We start from the raw sequence: 19,759 nt of genomic DNA, 5'->3' as shown, positions 1-19,759 counted from the left end.
CTTCGAGGCTCTCTCAAGCCCACCAGCCAGACAACTTTCAGTCGCAACAAAGTTTAGGATACCAATCAGGCCACTCATCGATGTTCCGGGAATCGGCTTTCCATGGCCTTCCGCGGGACGATCACGCAGTTTTGCGAAAGGAAGGCCATGCTTACTATTTGAATGGTTCAATCGAGTCTTCACAAGACCTTGGGCGTAGAGACAGATTTGGTCCTGATTCTGTCCCGAATCATGCAACCAAAAGCGTGGAGATCGACCTTCGTAAATCGGGTTCGAATGGTATGGACACGGCGATGCATGAAGCTCCGCATAGTAAGCTTGCTGTCTCCGATCTTACAGTGACTGAACTAACGTATGCATAGCTCCAACAAAACCACAGCAGCACACTCCAAACATGCTTCCGTCACCTCAAGATACTGGTCTCGTATCCACTCAAGAGAGCTCTCGCACCCCAACGGCAGAGCCACTTACCCCTGCCACTCCCAAGACTCCCAGCTTCAGAAGGCCATTCCTTCCAGCTAGTGCCACCAAAGACAGTATTGCGGTTGCTAGGGGTGTTCGGGCTGGGTCGCAGGTATCTACTTCTACGCCTACTAATCGCGCCTCGAGTGTTTCGCAAAGTCAACGTGATGCGTCAGTCGTATCACAGACATCTTTCTCTTCCCGTTCAGGCAGAGGCAAGCGGAAGGTGGTTGACCTCAGCAGCGATGAGGAGAGTGACTATGCCCCGCCGTCTGATGATGAGGAGCCTAGTTCCCCTGTCATGATGGACGATGTTCCTGAACCTGTGAAGAAACAGACATCTAGGCCGGCGACCAAGAAGGCTAAACTTCCTCCGCCACTACCACCAGCTTTAGCATCAAAGGGTGTGTACAACAAGGGAAAAAATGGCTTTGGCTTCACGAGCTTGCAGAAATCGAAACCCAAGGTTAACAACCAAACTGATGCGGCATTACCGACCACCCCACCGCGTGTGCCCAACAGAAAGCCTCAGCCGACGACACCATCTACACCGACACCTGCGTCTCAGAGGTTTAAAAACGTCACGTTAAAGACTCAAGGAGCAACAGTATCGCGCTCACCTCGAAAGGCCAAAATTGACGCGTCTGCAAAGATCACCCAACTTAGCGAAGCCGAATTAGAAACTCGGACCAGCATTGCTATTGACGAGGCGAACCAGCGCGAGAGAGCAACAGCCGAAGCTGGAATTTTCGAGCAAGTCAGAGGTGGCATGCGGGCCATGTCCATCACACCCGCGCCTAGCACCGCTGGCAACGCTGCAGAGGACGTGGAAATGCTGGCTGACGTCTCAGACTCCGAAATCGCATCCCCAAAACACGGCGCTGGATTGATTTCATGGACAGAGTCTCGCTTCAATGGCGACAGGTATCTTGCCAAGTCCCGCGCTGCTCGACCCATAGTGGAAGACGACTCGGACGACTACGATGACCCGGACATCAGTAAGTACAGCGTCATCGACGGCGTTATTGTGCATGAGGCGGATCGGGAGAGACTGAGACTGACGCAAGAGCAGGAAAGGCTTACGAGATCAAGAGGGACAGACGGTGGCAGTCGCGCACGTGTAGTGACCGCAGTTGAGATGCCGGAGCATGCCCAGGGTATGACCGGGCAGAGTGGAAGGCGCGCAAGAAAGACTATGAGGTGAGGAGCATGGAGCTGAAGTCATGGGGATACGCCTTGTACGATGTACCTTGAATGGGACACCCATATCGCAAGAACGTTTAGAAGTGGAGATGTCGCTTGCAGAGCAGGATGTATCGAAGTATCCGTATCTTCGTCTACTCGCATGAAGTCGCGATATGCTTCGCACTAGCTACACTTCTATCATTCATCGAAACTCTATAAGGTTCTTGCTCAATTAGTGGTGACAAAGAGCTGGTACAAAGTCCCGAATAGTATCACACTGTAGCCCATCGAACACGTCAAATCTCTCCTACGTGAAGGCAAAACGAACAGCCCCCGGCTAGCCAACCCATCCACAGCTTACTCACAGTGAAAGCATCTAGATCACCACAGACTGCAAGCAGGGAGATGACGATGCGCTGCATCTTATCAAAGCACCGAATCGGCCAGACAATACTAGTTCCGTCCCCGTTCACGCACCTGCAACCCCACTCTCTCAAGCGCATGACAGCAACCGCCAACAAACGCCTTCCTAGAACCCGAATCTCGACGCGTCGAAAAGTCTCATCTACAGTAGTAGTAGACGCCCTAACAGTGTCAATAGTAAAAGGCAAAGCTTTTTTGGCCCCGCAATGGCTAGAATACTAGCTCATTAGCTGCACGCGACCAGCCAGTCAGCCTCACTCACTCAACGGCGCTGAACGCTTGTTAGAAGAAGGAGGGACGAGCTCAATCAACCATCCTGCACACGAGAGCCAAGACGGGGAAACGAGCACCAACGACGCAGGAAAAACGGTCGCGGTGCTAATACTTTCAACGGTTTGGCAAGTCGCGCCGAAGATTAACGTTAACGTCAGGTTAGCTGTTTTAGTGCCGGAAAGTGGGCTTTACCAACTTGTGACTGGCTGGCTTTGGGTGCCCGGAGTTTTTTTGGAAAGTGGAGTAGCTGCTAGCTAGCGACGTAGTTGGTTCGGATTAGTTAGTTCACTTTTCTAGGTTGGCAGACTTGCAGTGGAGAAGGTCTTGGGAGTTCGGTTCTTCTTAGTATTAGCATCGGGGCGGCCGCGAGTGGACAGGACGACTCGAGTCCTTGATGTAGGTTGCGTAGTCGCAGAATTGGCATTGCGGAGGATTGATCTGGGATACTGCGAGACGGGACAGAAGGCGTCGATTAGAAAGTGAATTGTTGCAGGTAGAGTGCGCAGACGGAGAAAAGCATCTGTTTCACACACGAGTATACCAAGAGCCTTGGGACTGCCGTCAGCGCGAAAAGCGACGATATGTCAGCCCATCTCTGGTTTAGTTTTGACAAGCCAACTAGGCATATCCCGCCCAGTGTGACATGCCCTCCAAGCACCATCGCTGCAACTTCGGAGAGTTTTTTTGCGTTGCTTTGGAAGACGGAGGGAGGGGCCCTTTTCCGACTACTCCTAGGTTCGTAACAGTTTTACCGTTTTCGACGCCTTCGGGGGGGTTGGCAGCAGTTGGGTTGGTTGGGGTCCTTTCCGCGCGTACCTCGTCTCGCGTGCCACATGCCACATGCATGCATGGGTAATTTCGGTCTCCAACGGCCAGCCGTTCCGGCAATCGTGTCTAAACCGCAATCAGCCTGTTCTGCCCACCACCCCCAACAACCGTCGGGTCGCGTCGCGTCGCACAACATTGCATTGCGTTGCCGTCGTGTGCCTGGCCTTCTTTGATACCCTGCCCTGTTGTGTGCGCCCCCCTCGCCCCTTACTACCCACACCTTGCCCACCCATAAAAGCAAATCATCCTTGTGTGCCTGAGCTGGGTAGTCAGGCACCAGGCACGCAACGCGTAGACATGAGTGGTATTCAGCCACGCGAGACCAGGCTCTCCCGGCCTGTCACCTGTCCGCCTTCCGCTTTGCGAACGTATGGGGGAGGGATGTCCCTAGGGGAGAGTAGGTCGACCGAACGACTATCGACGTGATTTATTTGTCTCGGACAATATCACGTCGAGCATGCATGGAAAGGCTTGCGTGCCGTGCCGCTGTAAGTGATCGTGAGTGGCTACTGAGCGGTTCATGTGGGTTCTCTTCTCGTTCGGTGCTTTGAAGGATTGCGGGCGAACTGGTCAGCTGGCTGCATCTGGGATGCATCCTCCGGGTCACCTCGATGATACACAAAACGCCTCTTCCAAGGTTTGGAGGAGGGCAATTTACTCTGGACTTTTGCCGGGCTGCGAACACTCGCAAGAAATCACTTAATGTCAGACTGCATGTTTGTTTTTGAATTGTCTATTATATGTCCAGGGTAGCAACAACTAGCCCATCTACCGAATACTCACAAAACATGCGCAATATAAACATATCCGAAGACGCAATCATAGCCGACAAGACTCCTTCCTCATGCCATAGACAACGTCCTGAGTCATGCTTTTAGATGCTTCCGTGTCTCTTTTTACCGCAGGCGCCAAAGTCCGTTCGCACAAAAGACGATCGCTCAACACGCTATAAACAGGGAGAAAAGAACAGACCGAAAACCGACCGAGTATGTCGCAAGAGATCATAACTTGTCAACGGGTATCAAGACGGTGGTGGGTGGCCGTGATGTATCGAAAAGAGAGAAGCAGTCATCGGCAGATGGATGACCAGTCTGAAACCCAATACAGCCATGATGAAACATGGGTGTAAGCAACAGCCGGGCCTGTCGCGAAGGATTTGGTGCCGAGTCGAAAAGGGTTGTCAACCCCGGTCGTTCGTAGGGGCTCCCTGCAAGTGCCGAGAAAGTGGGTCAACGGGGCGGCTGCCTGCAACCAGGGCATCCGTTTGGAGCATGTGGCCTGAGACTTCTTAAGGAGAGCCATCGCGCCTCGCCTTCTTGCTCTTCTCGATTCTCTCGTTCCACCGCCTCTTTCCAACACGAGTCTCGAAATGTGGGGCTACTTGGGTCACATCTTGACCTTGGCCCATCATGCTACTTCTCATCTTGTTGCGGTAGGCATCAACTGTTGATAAGGTCAGTAAAACGTTCTTCTTCATACCGAGCCATTGACTTACGAGACTTTTGCAGAAACAGTGTCCTTCCTGCGAAAACACGACTCTGGCTCCAGCTCATGCGGTAGCCAAGATCATTGAGCGTAATCTCCTTCGACCGCTTCGCACGAGTAAGACGCGGCTTCGGCACACGAGTCTCGCCATCCAGCGTTGGAACAGGCACAACAGTAGAGCCAGCCAGAGGGAAGCTCGGGTCGCTCTCAACATCGGGCTCGTCAGCAAAGACCTTGCTGCCACGAGGGCTGGCAGGTGGAGAGGTCATTTGCATAGCGAAATAGCTACGAGGGAATACCGAGTTGGACTTGCGGTAAGAATCAGGCATCTCCTCCATCTTGACCGTGTCGAGAGTAACTCGCACGCGAACCCTAGTTCCTCGTTGCGCATCATCTACAAGGATGAATTTGCGGCGCTTTGAGTCAGGTAAGTCGCCAAACATGGCTAGCTTTCGCTCTTCTTCGTCTTGCTCTTGCTGCTTTGAAACGGCCACGCCCGCTGCGTGCGATGGAGGCGGAGGGTGACTCAGGCTGTCGTGGATCGGCGGCATGCCGCTGGATCCTGCGACGGAGTCGCTCGATGGGTAATTCGGGTAGAAGCTCTGAGCGGGCCGCCCGTCGGTAGGTGATGATGATTGACCGTTTGGCGCTTGGTGATGGTGAGTGTGTGATTCACCGTATTCATTGGCTGTACACAAAGAGAGTTAGCTTGCACGTCCAAACATGTCTCTACTTCCCGTCCTGCGCTGCTGAACCAAAAACATGTGTAACTATGGGGTGGGTATATATGCAAGCATGCATGGGGCAGTGGTATCGAAGGGGTATTACATCAAGGAGTATGTAATGTACATGGAGAAAGAACGACAGAGGTATCATTTAACAGCCAACAACAATCGCGCCTTATCACATCACATCTGGTGAAACATACCGCTAACGTCATCTGGTCCTCCGTGGGGCCCTCCAGGTCCATCATGGTGATGGTGCATCTGAGGGCCGCCCATGCCCATGTTGGGTTGTCGGGGCGGTGCTGCTAATCCGGCAGAGTTGGGAACGCCAGGAGCACCTGGTCCACCTGGTCCAGCCATGTGGTTACCATGGTTAGCCGATTGGGCTTTCCTGGTGGTCATCTTGGCCATTCTGCGCACGCGTCGGCTCCTCAGTCGGGGGTCTTGGTTGCTGTTCCTCCAGCTGTCGACGGCGCGCTGAATGAGACCACGCTTTCCGCGCAGGCAAGGGTTCAATTGCGCTAGAGCCCAGCCGACGGTATTGCATTCAGTCTCGTAGTGAAGACGGTTGCCCTTGTATTGATCCTTGGCGCAGCAAGCGCGAGGGTATACGCAGTTCTCGGTCTTGAAGTCTTGCGGCAGCTCGTCAACATTGATGGACTCGACATCGCAGCGGATGGTGTACTCCATCTTAACCCTGTCGCGAGAGTACTCAAACGCGATCCATTGCACACCGTTCTGGTCTTGTCGCACAACTAGGGGAGTGGTGGCAGGAATGGGACCAGGCGCGGCATTAGGGTTGACGTTGGGTCCTCCGGGAGGGCCAGCGTGCATGTTGGGGGTGCCGACGGGAGGGCCTTGAGGCGGGGCTTGAGGCGGGCCGAGTCCTGACGGTGGCCGTTGAAGTGGCGTCTGCGACATGCGCGGCTTGGGGCTTCCTGTCATTCCAGGAGTTTGGGGATGATGCTGCTGATGTTGCTGTTGTTGCTGATGCTGCATCTGCTGGCTTTGCTGGTGGGACATGAGCAGCGATTGCGTCGCCATTGGTTGCTGTGGCGCGCTTGAAGGATGCTGCTGGTAGGGTGACTGTTGGGGAACTGGCGCCGAAGCATAGGGTGTGTAGTACATTGATTGAGGCATCTGGCTGGGCGGTTGTCCATAGATTGGCCGGCCGTGCTGGTCGTGCTGTGGAGACTGAACAGATGCTGGTGAGTTTGACTGCGGGGTGTGGTATGAGATCGGAGGATATCCGCCCCTGTTCATTGTTGCGGCCGCCATGAGCTCTGGGGTTTCTGCGAATTGTTAGAATTCCATTTTGCGCCGGGGGGATATACGACGGGGGCATCCAAGTCGAGGCGTCATTAATGCGCTGGGCGCATGGACAAACGCGTGGTGATTTGTGTACACAAAAACAAAACATACCTGAGGAGGAGTAGTTACTCGGCGCACTGTTGGTGCTGTAGGGGCTCTGGTGGTGCTGGGAGTAGTAGGGAACCTCTTGCTGCTGTTGCGGCGGTGGGGGACCTTGGATCTGCTGAATGTAGGGCGATTGGTGCTGCGGCGGGCCCTGGGGGTTTGGGTGCTGTGGTGATGGGTAGTGGCCCTGTGCAGGACTCTGAGAAGGCACCGACTGGTGTGGAGAGTCGGGATGGTGCTGGTGTTGATGTTGTTGATGGACTACACCAGGCCTAGGGTGGTGAACAGGAAGGTGACTAGGCGGTGGCAAGCCCTGAGCCGAGTGGGGATGATGCTAAGAAGACAGCCAGTCAGTAAGGCTGCTGGGGGCAAACAAAGATAAAAAAGCAAGCGTCGACTTGACGTGCTGTGGTGGTGATCGGGGCTGGGGGTGCAAGCAAAGTGAGAGGTGGGGGTGCGGGTCGCTGTGGTTGGCTGGGCGGCTAGGGTGTAGCGACGGATGTGCAGCAGCAGCGTGGTAGGCGAGGGGCAGGGTCTGGAAAAAGACAGGACGGTAGGGTATAGTTTATAGGATGGGAAGGGCAGACTAAAGAAAGCAGGGCGGGACTTCGCAACGTTGACAACACAGAGCGGACCAGCGGTGGGAGCGGAAGGCTGCTAGGATGGCAGGGATTCCGCTGCTGGTAGGCTGCGTGACAAGAGGCTTGGACTGGCTTCAGAGGAGACAAGGAAAGCTTTGGCAAGTGCGACAGGGGAGGCGGGTTTTGGGTAGCAGGGCTGCTTGGCGGGAAGGGCATACCATGTAGGCAGAGACGCGCCGGAGCTGGGGTAACTCGTTATGTGTGGCCGCGACGTGCAGTGGCTGCTGCAGCATGCAAAAAGCGCGAGGGTGAAGCTACCAGCGGCGGTGACGGGTTTAGGGAAGGGTTCTGCGACGCGCACGACGAAACTCCAACGGTCGAGGGTGCGGCAGGGCCGATCAAGATGGGAGCGAGCGGAGGGTAGCGAGTGTATGGGATGATGCAGGTGGTCGAGCGTGCGTGGTAGGGGGTGCAAGGAAGCAGAGGCAACTCACCATCTTTTGCGACGCTACAGGCGCCGGGTCTTCCTTATACTTGCGGGCCCTATCTGGGATTTTTGGCTGCGACATTGTTATTATTGCGCGGTGGTAGACGTCGAAGGATCCGGGCTGCGAGGGTCCGGGCGCAGCGGTGGACGAGGGTTGGGGAGCGATGCAGTAGCGTGGCCTGCGCAATTTCACGCGCAGAGCAGGTGGCGCTAGCGACGTCTAGGGAAAGGCAGCGAGGAGAGTCTGCAAAGGCGGTGGGAGGGCCGAGGGTGGAGTCGGTCGTTAAATCAACCTGGAACAGCCACCTCCCTGCTCTGCTGCACGCTCGGACGGAGCAGCTGTTTCGAGCGCCCAAGCCGCGGATGCGAAGGGGCCGGGATCAGGGATCGCCGGCGGAATAGCCCTGGTCGATGGCGATGTCGTCGCGGAGGGTGGGTGCTGCTGCGAGGATGAAGCTGCTGTTTGATCGAAAGGCGCGTCGTCTTGCTGCCCGCTGTCGCGTCCGGTGGAGCACGTGACGGTCAGGTTTTCGGCGTGTGGGGGCTTGCTGCCCAGAGCAATCGAAAAGACAGCACTCGAGGACGAGCTAGCGGTTCCTTCGCGACGTGAGACTGATAGCAGCTGCCGTCATCGCCCATCGCGCCTGCCCGTCGCATGCTCGTCGCCCCTGCCTCGCTCGGCTAAATCCTCGACATGGCAGTCGCGACCCCGCGGTACCTCCCTCGCACCCATGGCACACCTGGCGTCTTAATCCGGCCTGCTATAGCTCGCACACGATGCCACCTGCTGCTTCTGCCATTTCATCTCGCCCAGGGCACACGGTGCTCCGCCCGCCGCTGCTCTGACGCGTCCTTCGAGTCCAATTCACCGCCGCTAGTCGACCGTTTTAGCAGTTGCACCACTCAGCCCAGCGCCCCGCCGTCTTGCACGCCATTGGCCCGTGGCGCCGGTGAGCAGACGCCCAAAACGGCTCACCAGCATGTCTCTTTGTGCCCCCAACGTCGCCCGCTGTGACTGGCCGATGCACGCCCGCAGCCTCCAATCGCCATCGAGGCCTGATCGGCACCGCCATGCCTGATGCTGCCACACGGAGATGCTTCTCGGGAAACGGGTCATGGGCTGCCTGCTCAAATCGCCGCTGATCGGCCCTGGGACGTCGGGTTCGCAACCTCTGCGGAGCCATGCCACCGAGCAAACTGCTGCTTCAGGGGCCGCATCGTGGCAGGACCGCCTTCAATGCGCCAGTCAGCCCTGCCATCCAATTGCTGCTGTGGCTATTCCCAGTAAAATTGCCCTCATGCTCAACGCGAGCAACACGCGTCGATAAACTCCGCTACAACATCCGGGCGAATAGCCGCTTGGCCCATCGCGATAGCAATACACGTCTGCAGCCGTCTCGGTGCATTTGCTCCATCGCTTCCGGCGTCAATTCAATGCTGTAATGCCGTGCCCTTCTCGGACGTCTCAAGCCTGCTTCTGCGCGCTTGTCCTCAAGTATCACATGCGCACTGAAACACGAGACGCGACCAACACAAAAACTCCTGTTCTGTTCGGCATGTCTCTCTGCCAGGCTTCGAGAAGATCGCGTTGGAAACAGCGCGCCGTTCCATGTTGTGAGCATTACCCTCCCTGTCACGATCGTGAGCATGGGACCTGGGCTTGTAAAAGTTCCGAGCGAGGCGTTCGCAGTGCGGAGACACCCTGGGAGCACGCTTGCTGGCCTTGTTCACGACAAGGGAGATAGGTCAGGTACCGAGCGACCATCAACTCTATTCTGACGCCGCCCGCTACATTTCGATACAACACAACACTTGCTGACTACCTTCGTCGCCCACCTCGCGGCGCACAAGGGCGCGCGCATTCAGTCTCTCACCGTCAGCATGCGCATCGACTGTGGATCTGGCAATTCGAAATCTTCACTGCCAACTTTGTGCAAGCCGAACTGCTCCTGAACACCCTCAGGCGGCGCCTCTTCACGCTTTGACGATGAGCCACGCTTGCACTAGTTGCACAAGATGTGGACATAGCCATGTCGATCTTGTCAGCGAAAACGATGCCGTGTTACATCGGGTTGCTCTTCTCACTCCACCCATATGTAATGATTAGCTGTGTGTCTCCGCAACGTGGTGCAAACACGGCTGACGGCGACGTGCATGACGGCCAAGGTCAGCTGGGGTGGCTCGTCGACATTCTCGCGCGTCGCCCGCCGCCAGGTTCTACAACAGCCTCCAACTCCGTTCGTGGTGTCGCTTCCATGATAACCGTTGAACAAGAAAGCTCTATCACGCCCAATATCGCGAGGGCGTCATGCTTGTTGCCTTCGCGTACGGTTATTTGGTTGACAGGCCATCGTTTTGGCCAACCACATTTTGCACACCGTTGTCCGCTCGCGGGAAGCAGGGATACATGCCTGGGCACCAACGGTCGACGATCACAAGGTACAAGGTGCGCGACGCTACCGTACATGGATCCGACTCGTCCCGCAAGTCTCTCGCCCACCGCCAGCATTGCACACTGGATGATGCTGCACACCACCGCTACCACTACCGCGTATTCCCGATTCGTGATTTCGCGCGTGGAAATAACGTCAAATAAAGCTACCATGATATGCGAAGCGCGGTCGCAGGCCCCGATGGTTCATCTACCGAAGGTTCTCTGCTTATTGACTGACCGGGGAGCGATCGGCAGGTGAGCCCCATCACATCGAGCATTTTTACATTATCAAGTTTTCTCCGCTCGCGGCAGCTGTCGTGTGGAATAGGCTAGGCAGCTGTGATGGGCCTAGGCCTGCATTTGCTTATTGCAACTCTATCGGCAGAAATCAGTCACATTCAAAGAAGCGATGCAGGAATATCTATCAGATTGTGTGATAAGATCTTGATGCTGGCGATGCGCGCTCCAGTCACCCACCCGGTTGGAAGATCTCCAGGCCCCCTCGACCTTGCTTCCCGCATCCCTTGAGGGTCGCGGTGCAGCTTGGGTGTCTATCCGACATCTGTTTCCCGGGGTATATCATGAGTGGGCTCCAGGCAAGCATTGTGCCGAACACGAGTACGCGCCCAAGATGCCGCAGTGCCACAGGTTTCGCAATTTGGGAGTGAAGGACTAGACCTTCTCGTCCTGCTTTGAAATCGCTATTTCTCCAGCCGAGCCTTCACTTGCGAACGTTACTGCATAAGCGGCACTTCTGACAGGCGACAGCTTTGTTCTCATTGGCTCAAGGAGTACTCTCCTTCTGCCGGCTTTAATCATGAGACGGAGTGATCCGTGCCATCCCAGTCGATATCATCGAGCTGCAACAAGGTCCGGCCGGTCTCCCGTCCTTTCCCTGTTCTCACCAGGCCTTGCGGCGGCACTGATTCGAGCGGACACTTGTGGAAAGGATTCGACATGGGCTGATGGATGCAGCGTCACGTTAACCGCTGTTTTCCATGATGTCAGTCAGCGCTAGCTCCCGATGCACTGCATCAAGCTACCACCCTCCTGTGCGAATTGGCCCGCCTCGGCTTATCAGCCATCTGGGCCCAGCCTCTTCGATATTCTTGATGGAGAAGCCACAACAACATACACATCGAAGGACAGTGTAATCCCGCGTTCTATGTATATCTGTCGCCTTTATCCAAGCAGCTTGTAACACATTGATTTAATGACGCGTATGTTCTAATTCTACAACAAATTCCTCCGAGGCGCGTGACTGGAATAGAAACAGCCAGTTCCATCTGCGACCCACAAGCGAGCCTTCTTGATATGCGCTTGGCAAAGTATCAGGAGATGGCCTTCTCGGTGGAATTCTTGGTGGCTGGCATGTCGATATCATGCGGGTGCGTACTGCTGGCTCTATCTCGGCTCAAATGCGCTCGGTCATACATTCACCTTCTTCCGGATCTTACATGACACTGTCACTGGCGCCGATTTGGCTCACAATAGCCGTACGTGAGTTGTCGGCATACAGTCTGGTCGAGAGATTGCTCTTGCAAAGCATCAGTACGTGCATCCATATTTGGTCCTAGAATCTGCACTGCATGAGGTGCATTGCATCAGAGATTGGGACCATGCGAAGTCGGCCCTTCTGTCAGATGCAGTCCGCCTTACGCTGCAGAAAAAAATAACTTTGAGGCTTGCCTAACTGGAGCTGTGTGCGTACTCCAGTCGAGATACGACTTGTAATTGGCCCTGGCTCACGTTTCACGATCTTAGTATCCTTCTAGCGGCCTTCTGGAAGGAAGCGGTGACCATTGTGCTCGCCCAATGCTCCATGCTTTTTCGCGAACTCGAGTCAAGAACTCTGACGCAACAGCCTTGCAACTGCATGTACGCTTGCTCTGTTCATGCGCAGTTTCCCATATCGTCATTTCAAGCCTGACTGGAGGGCCTTCGTCAAGTCATCTCGGCGCGACCGAGTGTCGATTGATGGCAGAATTAACTGACCACGATCTGCAATCTCCTCCGTAAGCTCGTTCGGTGCACGTGAAGTGAACAAAGCGCCGAGCTCAGCCTCCTTTTGGTTGCATCTTCTTCACGTCCTTCACCTTGCTGCGCATAGCACATCCAGAACGCTGAACGCGACCACAAACGAGAACCGGAACTACATCCCCATGCGCCACGTGTAGCGTGTAACAGCAGATCGGACTCGAACAATCCCAAAGGACTGGTTTCACGACATTGAGCCTAGTACAGCAGCCCCGAAACTTACACAGATATTTCGTCACTCGAAATAGCTTTGGGACCACCACGTACCGCTGATACTTCTGCGCCTTCGGAACATGCGAAGACCTGCGAGCCGACGCATAGCGCATAGTTGTAGTAGTGTATGCGATGCAATTGTCGGTTCGAAGATACCGAGATCTCATGAAACGTTGACATGTTCGAGAAGATACTCAGACTGGTGTTTCAAGATCGCGTCCCGCATTGACAGCCGGGCGCCTCCAAACTCAAACGATCGAGGCTAACATCTCTCTCGCCAACAGCCTTGTATTTCACCTAGGATCTGGTTGCCTGGGCTCCCTCGTCTTGTTTCAACCTGGTCGTACGACCTGGCAATTATGGATCGGTTGTCGCGCTGGGAGCATCTTGCCAGTCAAAGATGTCACAGTCCAGTCTCTACAAGCAGCAACATCCTTCTGGAATGCCGTTGGTGGGAACGCATCAGGCTTAAGATCAGGGTTTTCTGGCTAACAGCACGTCGCATGCGCGTGCCGCTGAGAACGCCCTCGTTGATAACAACAACCGGTGTGCCACTCTTGACATGCGCAGCGGAGGAATGTCCCGGGTTGGAACACTCGCATTGCGCCGCATGAAGTTTGAACGTTTCGAGATACTCGGTCCGCTTGCTCCATTCTGGATGATGAATCGGAGGAGTAGTCGTCAGTGATTGCCTGATTTTGACTGACAACACCATCGACCGCTCCCAACCACCTGTGTAGCCTGATAACCTTTAACGGCTCGAACTATCTCATCATTGACCCTCACGGTCGGTACAGTCAAGCCCCAACATACACTGTACTGTAGTTCTCATCAGATCTCAACGCTCTTTACCCTATCGGCCCACCTATTGACGCGTCACACTGCGGCTTACTATACATGCGATTGCTACCCAAGATCAGCATCAACCTGCCGTTGTTCTAACCGTCCGCCTTGATCCGAGAGAGATCCAGACCTCGTAACGACTGCTCAAAAGCAAGTGAGGCGTGAAGCGAAACGCAAGTGTGCGGGGAACATAGATGAGCTGGCAGTCATCCCGTTGGCCAATTTTGCTCACAGGATGTTCCTGGTCCACGGGAGGAGCAAGGGAGGCCAACTACCGGGATTGCCAGTGGCCCAAAGCAACTTGTTCTGAAGCAAGCCCAACTTGCGCCTCCAACCAGTCACAGGTTGGGCAAGGGTAGTAAACCGCAAGTCCGGCACCAGAGATGACTAGAATACCTGATTGGAAACTTTCTTCGCCACAGACTACTGCAGTGTTGAGGTGGGGGAGTTACTGCCTTGGGTGTTTCGAAGTCACGGACTGCATTGCGATGCACTGGAGGGGAAGCCTCGTCATTACAGTCGTCGGCCTCATTGCCCCGTTACAGAGTCGTCAGTATGAACAGCTGATGCGTGCAGCCATGACCGGCTCCGCGAACCTTTTGTGGTCTCGCCAGACCTGGTGAAGATCAGACTCGCTGGGTGTCAGCTTAATGTGGGCCGCGGAGGGCTTCCCCATACAATGGTGCTCAGGATCGATGACTGATCGCGGAATCCAGGGCGGAAGGGAGGCCCAGTAAGTCCCATCCGATCCGCACTGGGAGTCCAGATGCTCTGCACAGCGATGCCTTGATCAGAGAGGTGATGAGTGCCAGCAGTGCCAGCAGTGCCAGCTGTTGACGTACAAGGACGTGTCCTGTCCTGTTCAGAGGACATCCTGATGTTTATTGAGGTCATATCCACGTCTCCCTAGTCACTACTCTTGTTTTCTGGAGCACTCTTTCCAGCCGGGTACCAGACCAGCTATCCCATCACAGCCCAATGCCTACGATCAGTACGAGCGAGAGATCCAGTACGCTTCTAACAAGTAAGGACAAGGCCAGATCATCGTCTTCCTACGGTCTTATCCCTTGTACATCTACATCCACCATATCTCACTACAACTGTGTCTATTCCAGCCCGTCACCATACCTCACTTACATGCTTACTACACAGGAGATTCTGCTATGGACCCCCTCACAACACCCCATGGCCGCCGTATCTACGTCCCACGCCTTCCTCGTCCGTCTTCCACACTCCCTCGCGCCTACCATCGACTTTGGTGAAACTGCTCCGCCGAGCTCAACGCCTTGGTTAGCCGAACATGACGTTGATACCTGGGTAAGGAAGTAGACGACAAAGATGGACAGGCTCGTACTACGCACAGTACCACGGTCTCTCTTGTGGAATGAGAGGCGATTTGAGGGTGCTGCGAAGTACGATACACAAACGGTGCAGCTGCCTTGAGTCTAGAACGCAGCTGCGATACAATGTCACGTAGAACGCTCAGAGAGTGAAGTCGTAGGTTATGTGATTCACGGTCCACTTGCTGCTGCGTTGAGCTTGAACGGTCAAGTGCACCGACATCTTGTCTGTATGGCACTGGATGATGTGCTGGAACAAGCGCACTGGCGTCCGTACCTACGGTATCTCGTTTATTAGTATAGAATACAGTCATAGAATATTAGTATACGACGCTTGTCTGTTGCAGAGCTTTGATGCGCTGGTGAACTCGCGCGATAGGTACACCTTGCTCTTCATGTCTCCCCATACACTTTGTGGACAGGTTCGTACTAATGAAACATGATGGATGTCGGTATCATATCATAACCACCTACCAGTATTTATGTTACCAGGATATGTAGATTTCTGTCGCATGAGCTTTCCAGGTGGTGACAGTATCGCGCGGGTAGAAGTGTGCTGGTGCATTTACGAATATAGTTGAAGAAGATCAAGTACGTTGAAATAGCACAACACACAGACACGCTGCAATAAAGATATATCTTACAGTAGAACAGATATATGTATATCGTAATGATTGTAAGAATGGTTTACGGTATCGTGTAAGGCTTCGACGTCGTAGCTTTTGCAGTCATCTCCGCCGCAATTTTCCACACGTCGTAACCACTAGGACTTTGGAAAAATAATCATTCCTCAACACCACACCCTAAACCGAGCACCACAATTTGGGAATCTCATGTTTGTCCGTTTCTATATACATTTCAACTTTTTTCTGCAAACAAAACTCACTCCTTCGCCTCCCCCTCCGGCTCTTCAAACTCCACCAAAGCAGTCCCCGCCTTGCACAAATCGCCCTTGCCATGAACAATGCGCTTCACTATGCCATGACTCGGACTCCTGATCACAGTCTCCATCTTCATACTCTCGATAACGACAAGCGCCTGGTCCTTCTTGACCTCCTGACCCTCTTCGACTTCCACTCTGAGGACCTTGCAGGGCATGGGGGCGAGGACACTGTTGGCCACGTCCTTGACGCCAAGCGCCTTCTTTGTCCACTCTGGCATGGCGAGTTTGAGGCGGTACTGGCGGCCGAGATGGAAGAGGGTGAGGCGGTCTTCGTCGCGGATGAAGGTTGTTGCTAGGCGGGTGTGGGGGTAGAAAGATGTGAGTGTGTTGTTGGAAGGGGAGAAGGTGGATGTGACGTTGCTGTATGTCTTGTCGCCAATGCTGATGTCGAATTGCTGGGGACTGGTTTGTCGGATGCTGACTTTTGTTGCTGTGGCTTCGCCCTTGCCGTCGGCGGGGGTCTCGATGAGATTGAACTCGCGCTGTTGGTATGAGCTGCTGAAGCCGAATCCTACGGTTGTCACGGGCGGTCCAGTCCATACGTCTCCTCTTGATGCTGAGATCTCTTGTAGTGCGAGGCCAAGGGCGGCTTGTGCGTAGACTTCTGGTGCTGGAGCCTCGGGTGTGAAGAGCTCAGCGTGGTGTTTTTGGATGTATCCCGTTTCTACATCGCCTGCGACGAAGTCGGGAGATACGCACATGCGCTTGATGAACTCGATGTTTGTTATAGGGCCCGCGACTTCGTACTCTTCTAGGGCAGCCCGAAGCTTCTGGATTGCAGCCTCGCGTGTCGGGCCTTGGACGATGAGTTTGGAGATCATGGGGTCGTAGTGAGAGGATACTTCGTCACCAGCAATGAAACCAGAGTCGATACGAACGGTGGATGTGGGTGTTGGGGTCTTCAGGTGGAGCAAAAGACCAGAGTCGGGAATGAAGTTCATGTCTGGGTTCTCGGCGTAGATGCGCGCTTCGATGGCATGACCCCTCTCCTTGATCCTCTGTTCAATCTCCTGTTGGGTAAGAGGTAGCTTCCCGCCCTCGGCAACGATAAGTTGCCATCTCACAAGGTCCTCACCAGTCACCATCTCTGTGACAGGGTGTTCGACTTGCAATCTTGTGTTCATCTCCATGAAGAAGAATTCGCCCGTCTCGTTGTCAAAGATGAACTCGACTGTGCCTGCTCCTTCATATCCGACTGCAAGTGCAGCTTGTCTCGCCTTCTCCCAGATATCCTGCCTGATGGCCTCGTCCAGATGCGGTGCTGGCGACTCTTCGAGGATCTTCTGATGCCGGCGTTGTATGCTGCAGTCTCTCTCTCCAAGCGCAACGCAGTTGCCATGCTTGTCGGCGAAGACCTGGACTTCGATGTGGCGAGGCGTGGTGATGTACTTCTCCACTAGCATGATTTCGTCACCGAAGGAATTCCGCGCCTCTGATTTCGCCGACGCGAGTTGGTCGAAGAACTCGGCTTCGGTGTTGACGATGCGCATGCCCTTGCCGCCGCCGCCCTTGACGGCTTTGAGGAGTACGGGGTAGCCGATGCTCGCGGCCTGTTCTTTGAGGTAGGCTGGGTCTTGTTCAGCACCGTGGTAGCCTGGGATACAGGGAACGCCAGCTTTGGTCATGATGTCTTTCGACTCACTTCTACTTGTTAGTTACGATGGCTTGAGTATATGCTGGTCACCTACCTCTTGCTCCCCATGGACTCGATTGCTTGCCATGGTGGTCCGATGAATGTGAGACCGGCATCTGTACATTTCCTTGCGAATGTAGGGTTCTCGCTCAGCTATCTTCCTGTTAGCCTTATCCCACCTCATCGTGTACATGAGCTCTTACAAAGCCGTAGCCCGGATGTATGCCCTGGCATCCTTGCTCTTTCGCGATTTGTATTATACGGTCTCCATCAAGATATGCGGAGGGGTCCCCGAGGTTTACGGCGTAGGGTGAGCTCAGCGCATGTTGCGATCGAGCATCTGGGTCGGTAAAGAGGGTCGTGGTCTTGATACCGTATTCTGAAGCTGTTCTTCCAACTCGTCTGAAATCGTGTTAGTTATGAAAGCATGAAATTCCGTCGGGGATCTCACAATGCAATCTCTCCGCGATTCGCTATGAGGACAGAAGTAAGCGGTTTGGCAGCGGGCGCAATGGTAGAGTTGTAGCGGGCGCCATTGGTAGCAAGAAGCTGGCGCGAGAGGTGAGTGGACTTTCTAAAGGCACGCATGGTCACAAATGGGTATATGGAGCAAAAAGATTGATTGAACAGCTACAGAAGCACTTTGTTCGTGGCATGGCGGAAGGAAGTTTGGGGAGCCTCGGTGTTGTTAAGCCGCGTGGAGCCGTTCGCGGGGAAGGCGCGCTTCGTGTTTACTGTAGCAAACAGTTGCGGAAGTTGCATCTCGGGCCCCTCGATAGGGAAGGAGCATATGGCGGCATCTGGAGTTGCACGGGCAGTCACACATGCCGAGTTGCCTTCTCTCCGCTGGTCTCGACTCGCTCGAATTGGTGGCTTGGGGTTGCGCTGATGACCACCGTGCACTCAGGGAGGAGAGGAGCGCTCTGCACGCCCGCGTCATACCCTTACTCACCCCGACTGCGCGACCTCGACTCGACCCTACGCCCCAACCACGCAGGAGCGCAATCACGTCGTCACCTCTGCCATCACCTCTGCCATCACCTCTGCCGTCACCCCACCTTTCGCGCCACGAAACTGTACGGTCGCGCATCGCATCGCAAACGACGTCCTCGATCGCACTCAGCGCATGTGATCGCATACACGGCCACCGATCCTACCCAATATGAGCGATTACGACGATGACTACGATGATTACGAAGGCGACTTCTTCTACGTCGAAGATGAATACATGGCTGCCGACGACCTTGCAGAGCACGCCGTCGCCTCACCACCACCAGCAACATGCGGCGACGAGGACATGGAAGACGACTGGGACCGCTTCGACTACTTCAACGACCTCGAGTACGCGTCGGATGGCTACGATGATACCAAGTTCCAAGCGCTTGATGTCAAGGGCGCAAAGGCAGGCTTGAAGAGGAAGCGGGCAGTGAGGAGCGCACCGCCCAAGAAGAGATTGGCCAAGGATAGCGTGAACACACAGTCAGAGACAACACCGCTGGGACATTCGCCTATAGTTTGGCGCTCACAGGCGAGCCGTGGAATCAAGCCCAAGACCCTCGACGACAACGCGCAACCATATGCTTTGTTCAAGAACTGGAGGGAGAAGCTCGCAGACATACCAGAATGGGCGAAGGGTTCACCACCAAGCTCACCGGGAGCGGTATCTTCGCGGCCAGGCAAAGGAAAGGCAAAGATGGCCTTTGTCACGGAGCCCGCCTCGCCTCCATACGACGATGACGATGACGTCGATGACGAAGGTGACGATGGCATGGACCAAGAAGAAGACGGCATACCACAGGACGCGCTATTGGCAGCATTGCAACGGCAACTCGCTGCTACTGGCGGACCGCTCACCGGCATGGACCCCCAACAGCTGCTCGAGTTTGCGATGCGCATGGCAACAGACAACGACGCGGGTGATGATATCGCAGGCGAGATGGCAGAGGCAATGCTAGGTGGGGAGGAGGATGAAGACGACACAGAAGCAGAAGAAAAGCTGCTCTCGTGGGTAGCTCAGCAGCGCAACGGGAAGAACGGAGAGACCACTGCGGAAGAAGAGGACGACACGATGGAAGGAACAACGCAGCAGCCCCCATCACCGCCTTCATCCGACCTCAAACGCAGCGTCCGCGTCGCCGAGACCAACACAAACAAGTCCTCTCTTAAGCGGAAGGCAGAGGACGAGCCCAGCGTCGAAGGCTCTACAAAGGTGCTCAAGAAGAAGACAACACGGTCTTTTGATGCGCCCACAGCAGCAAGTCAGGCCAAAGCCGCTCCGTCGCGACCGACGACGCGGTCAAAAGCTGGGAAGCGCAAGTGAACACGGCGTGCGATTGATCACTGACAGCAGGAGCATGGGCTTGCGTCACTGGCATACGTTTGACTACGGATTCTCTCTTCTTTCTTCTTTCTTTGTTTGTTTGCATTCGACACTTGTATACTACTTCCACG

At 54.8% G+C, this 19,759-nt stretch overlaps 4 protein-coding genes across 4 annotated transcripts; 2 read left to right on the top strand and 2 right to left on the bottom strand.

The window, feature by feature from the left end:
* Positions 1 to 394: 394 nt before the first annotated feature.
* Positions 395 to 1,666, top strand: J4E84_009402 (uncharacterized protein; the record flags this gene model as incomplete). The annotated part of the gene is made up of 1 exon (XM_049391964.1): positions 395 to 1,666. The coding sequence occupies one exon, from the start codon at positions 395 to 397 to the stop codon at positions 1,664 to 1,666; it is 1,272 nt and encodes a 423-aa protein (XP_049240365.1).
* Positions 1,667 to 4,459: 2,793 nt separating this feature from the next.
* On the bottom strand, positions 4,460 to 7,947 carry J4E84_009401 (uncharacterized protein; the record flags this gene model as incomplete). The annotated part of the gene is made up of 5 exons (XM_049391963.1): positions 4,460 to 4,614; positions 4,667 to 5,344; positions 5,585 to 6,673; positions 6,804 to 6,963; positions 7,873 to 7,947. 5 exons carry the CDS (start codon positions 7,945 to 7,947, stop codon positions 4,460 to 4,462), a joined length of 2,157 nt encoding a protein of 718 aa, XP_049240364.1.
* Positions 7,948 to 15,614: 7,667 nt separating this feature from the next.
* Positions 15,615 to 17,896, bottom strand: J4E84_009400 (uncharacterized protein; the record flags this gene model as incomplete). Its single annotated transcript, XM_049391962.1, has 4 exons — positions 15,615 to 17,316; positions 17,364 to 17,461; positions 17,512 to 17,710; positions 17,760 to 17,896. The coding sequence occupies 4 exons, from the start codon at positions 17,894 to 17,896 to the stop codon at positions 15,615 to 15,617; spliced, it is 2,136 nt and encodes a 711-aa protein (XP_049240363.1).
* A 574-nt stretch (positions 17,897 to 18,470) lies between these two features.
* J4E84_009399 (uncharacterized protein) lies at positions 18,471 to 19,628 on the top strand (the record flags this gene model as incomplete). The annotated part of the gene is made up of 1 exon (XM_049391961.1): positions 18,471 to 19,628. One exon carries the CDS (start codon positions 18,471 to 18,473, stop codon positions 19,626 to 19,628), a length of 1,158 nt encoding a protein of 385 aa, XP_049240362.1.
* Positions 19,629 to 19,759: the final 131 nt, after the last annotated feature.

This window comes from Alternaria hordeiaustralica, assembly GCF_023758085.1.
Source record: "Alternaria hordeiaustralica strain BMP 2776 chromosome Unknown scaffold_28, whole genome shotgun sequence".
Taxonomy (NCBI): domain Eukaryota; kingdom Fungi; phylum Ascomycota; class Dothideomycetes; order Pleosporales; family Pleosporaceae; genus Alternaria; species Alternaria hordeiaustralica.
This window is presented reverse-complemented; position numbering and strand designations above follow the sequence as displayed.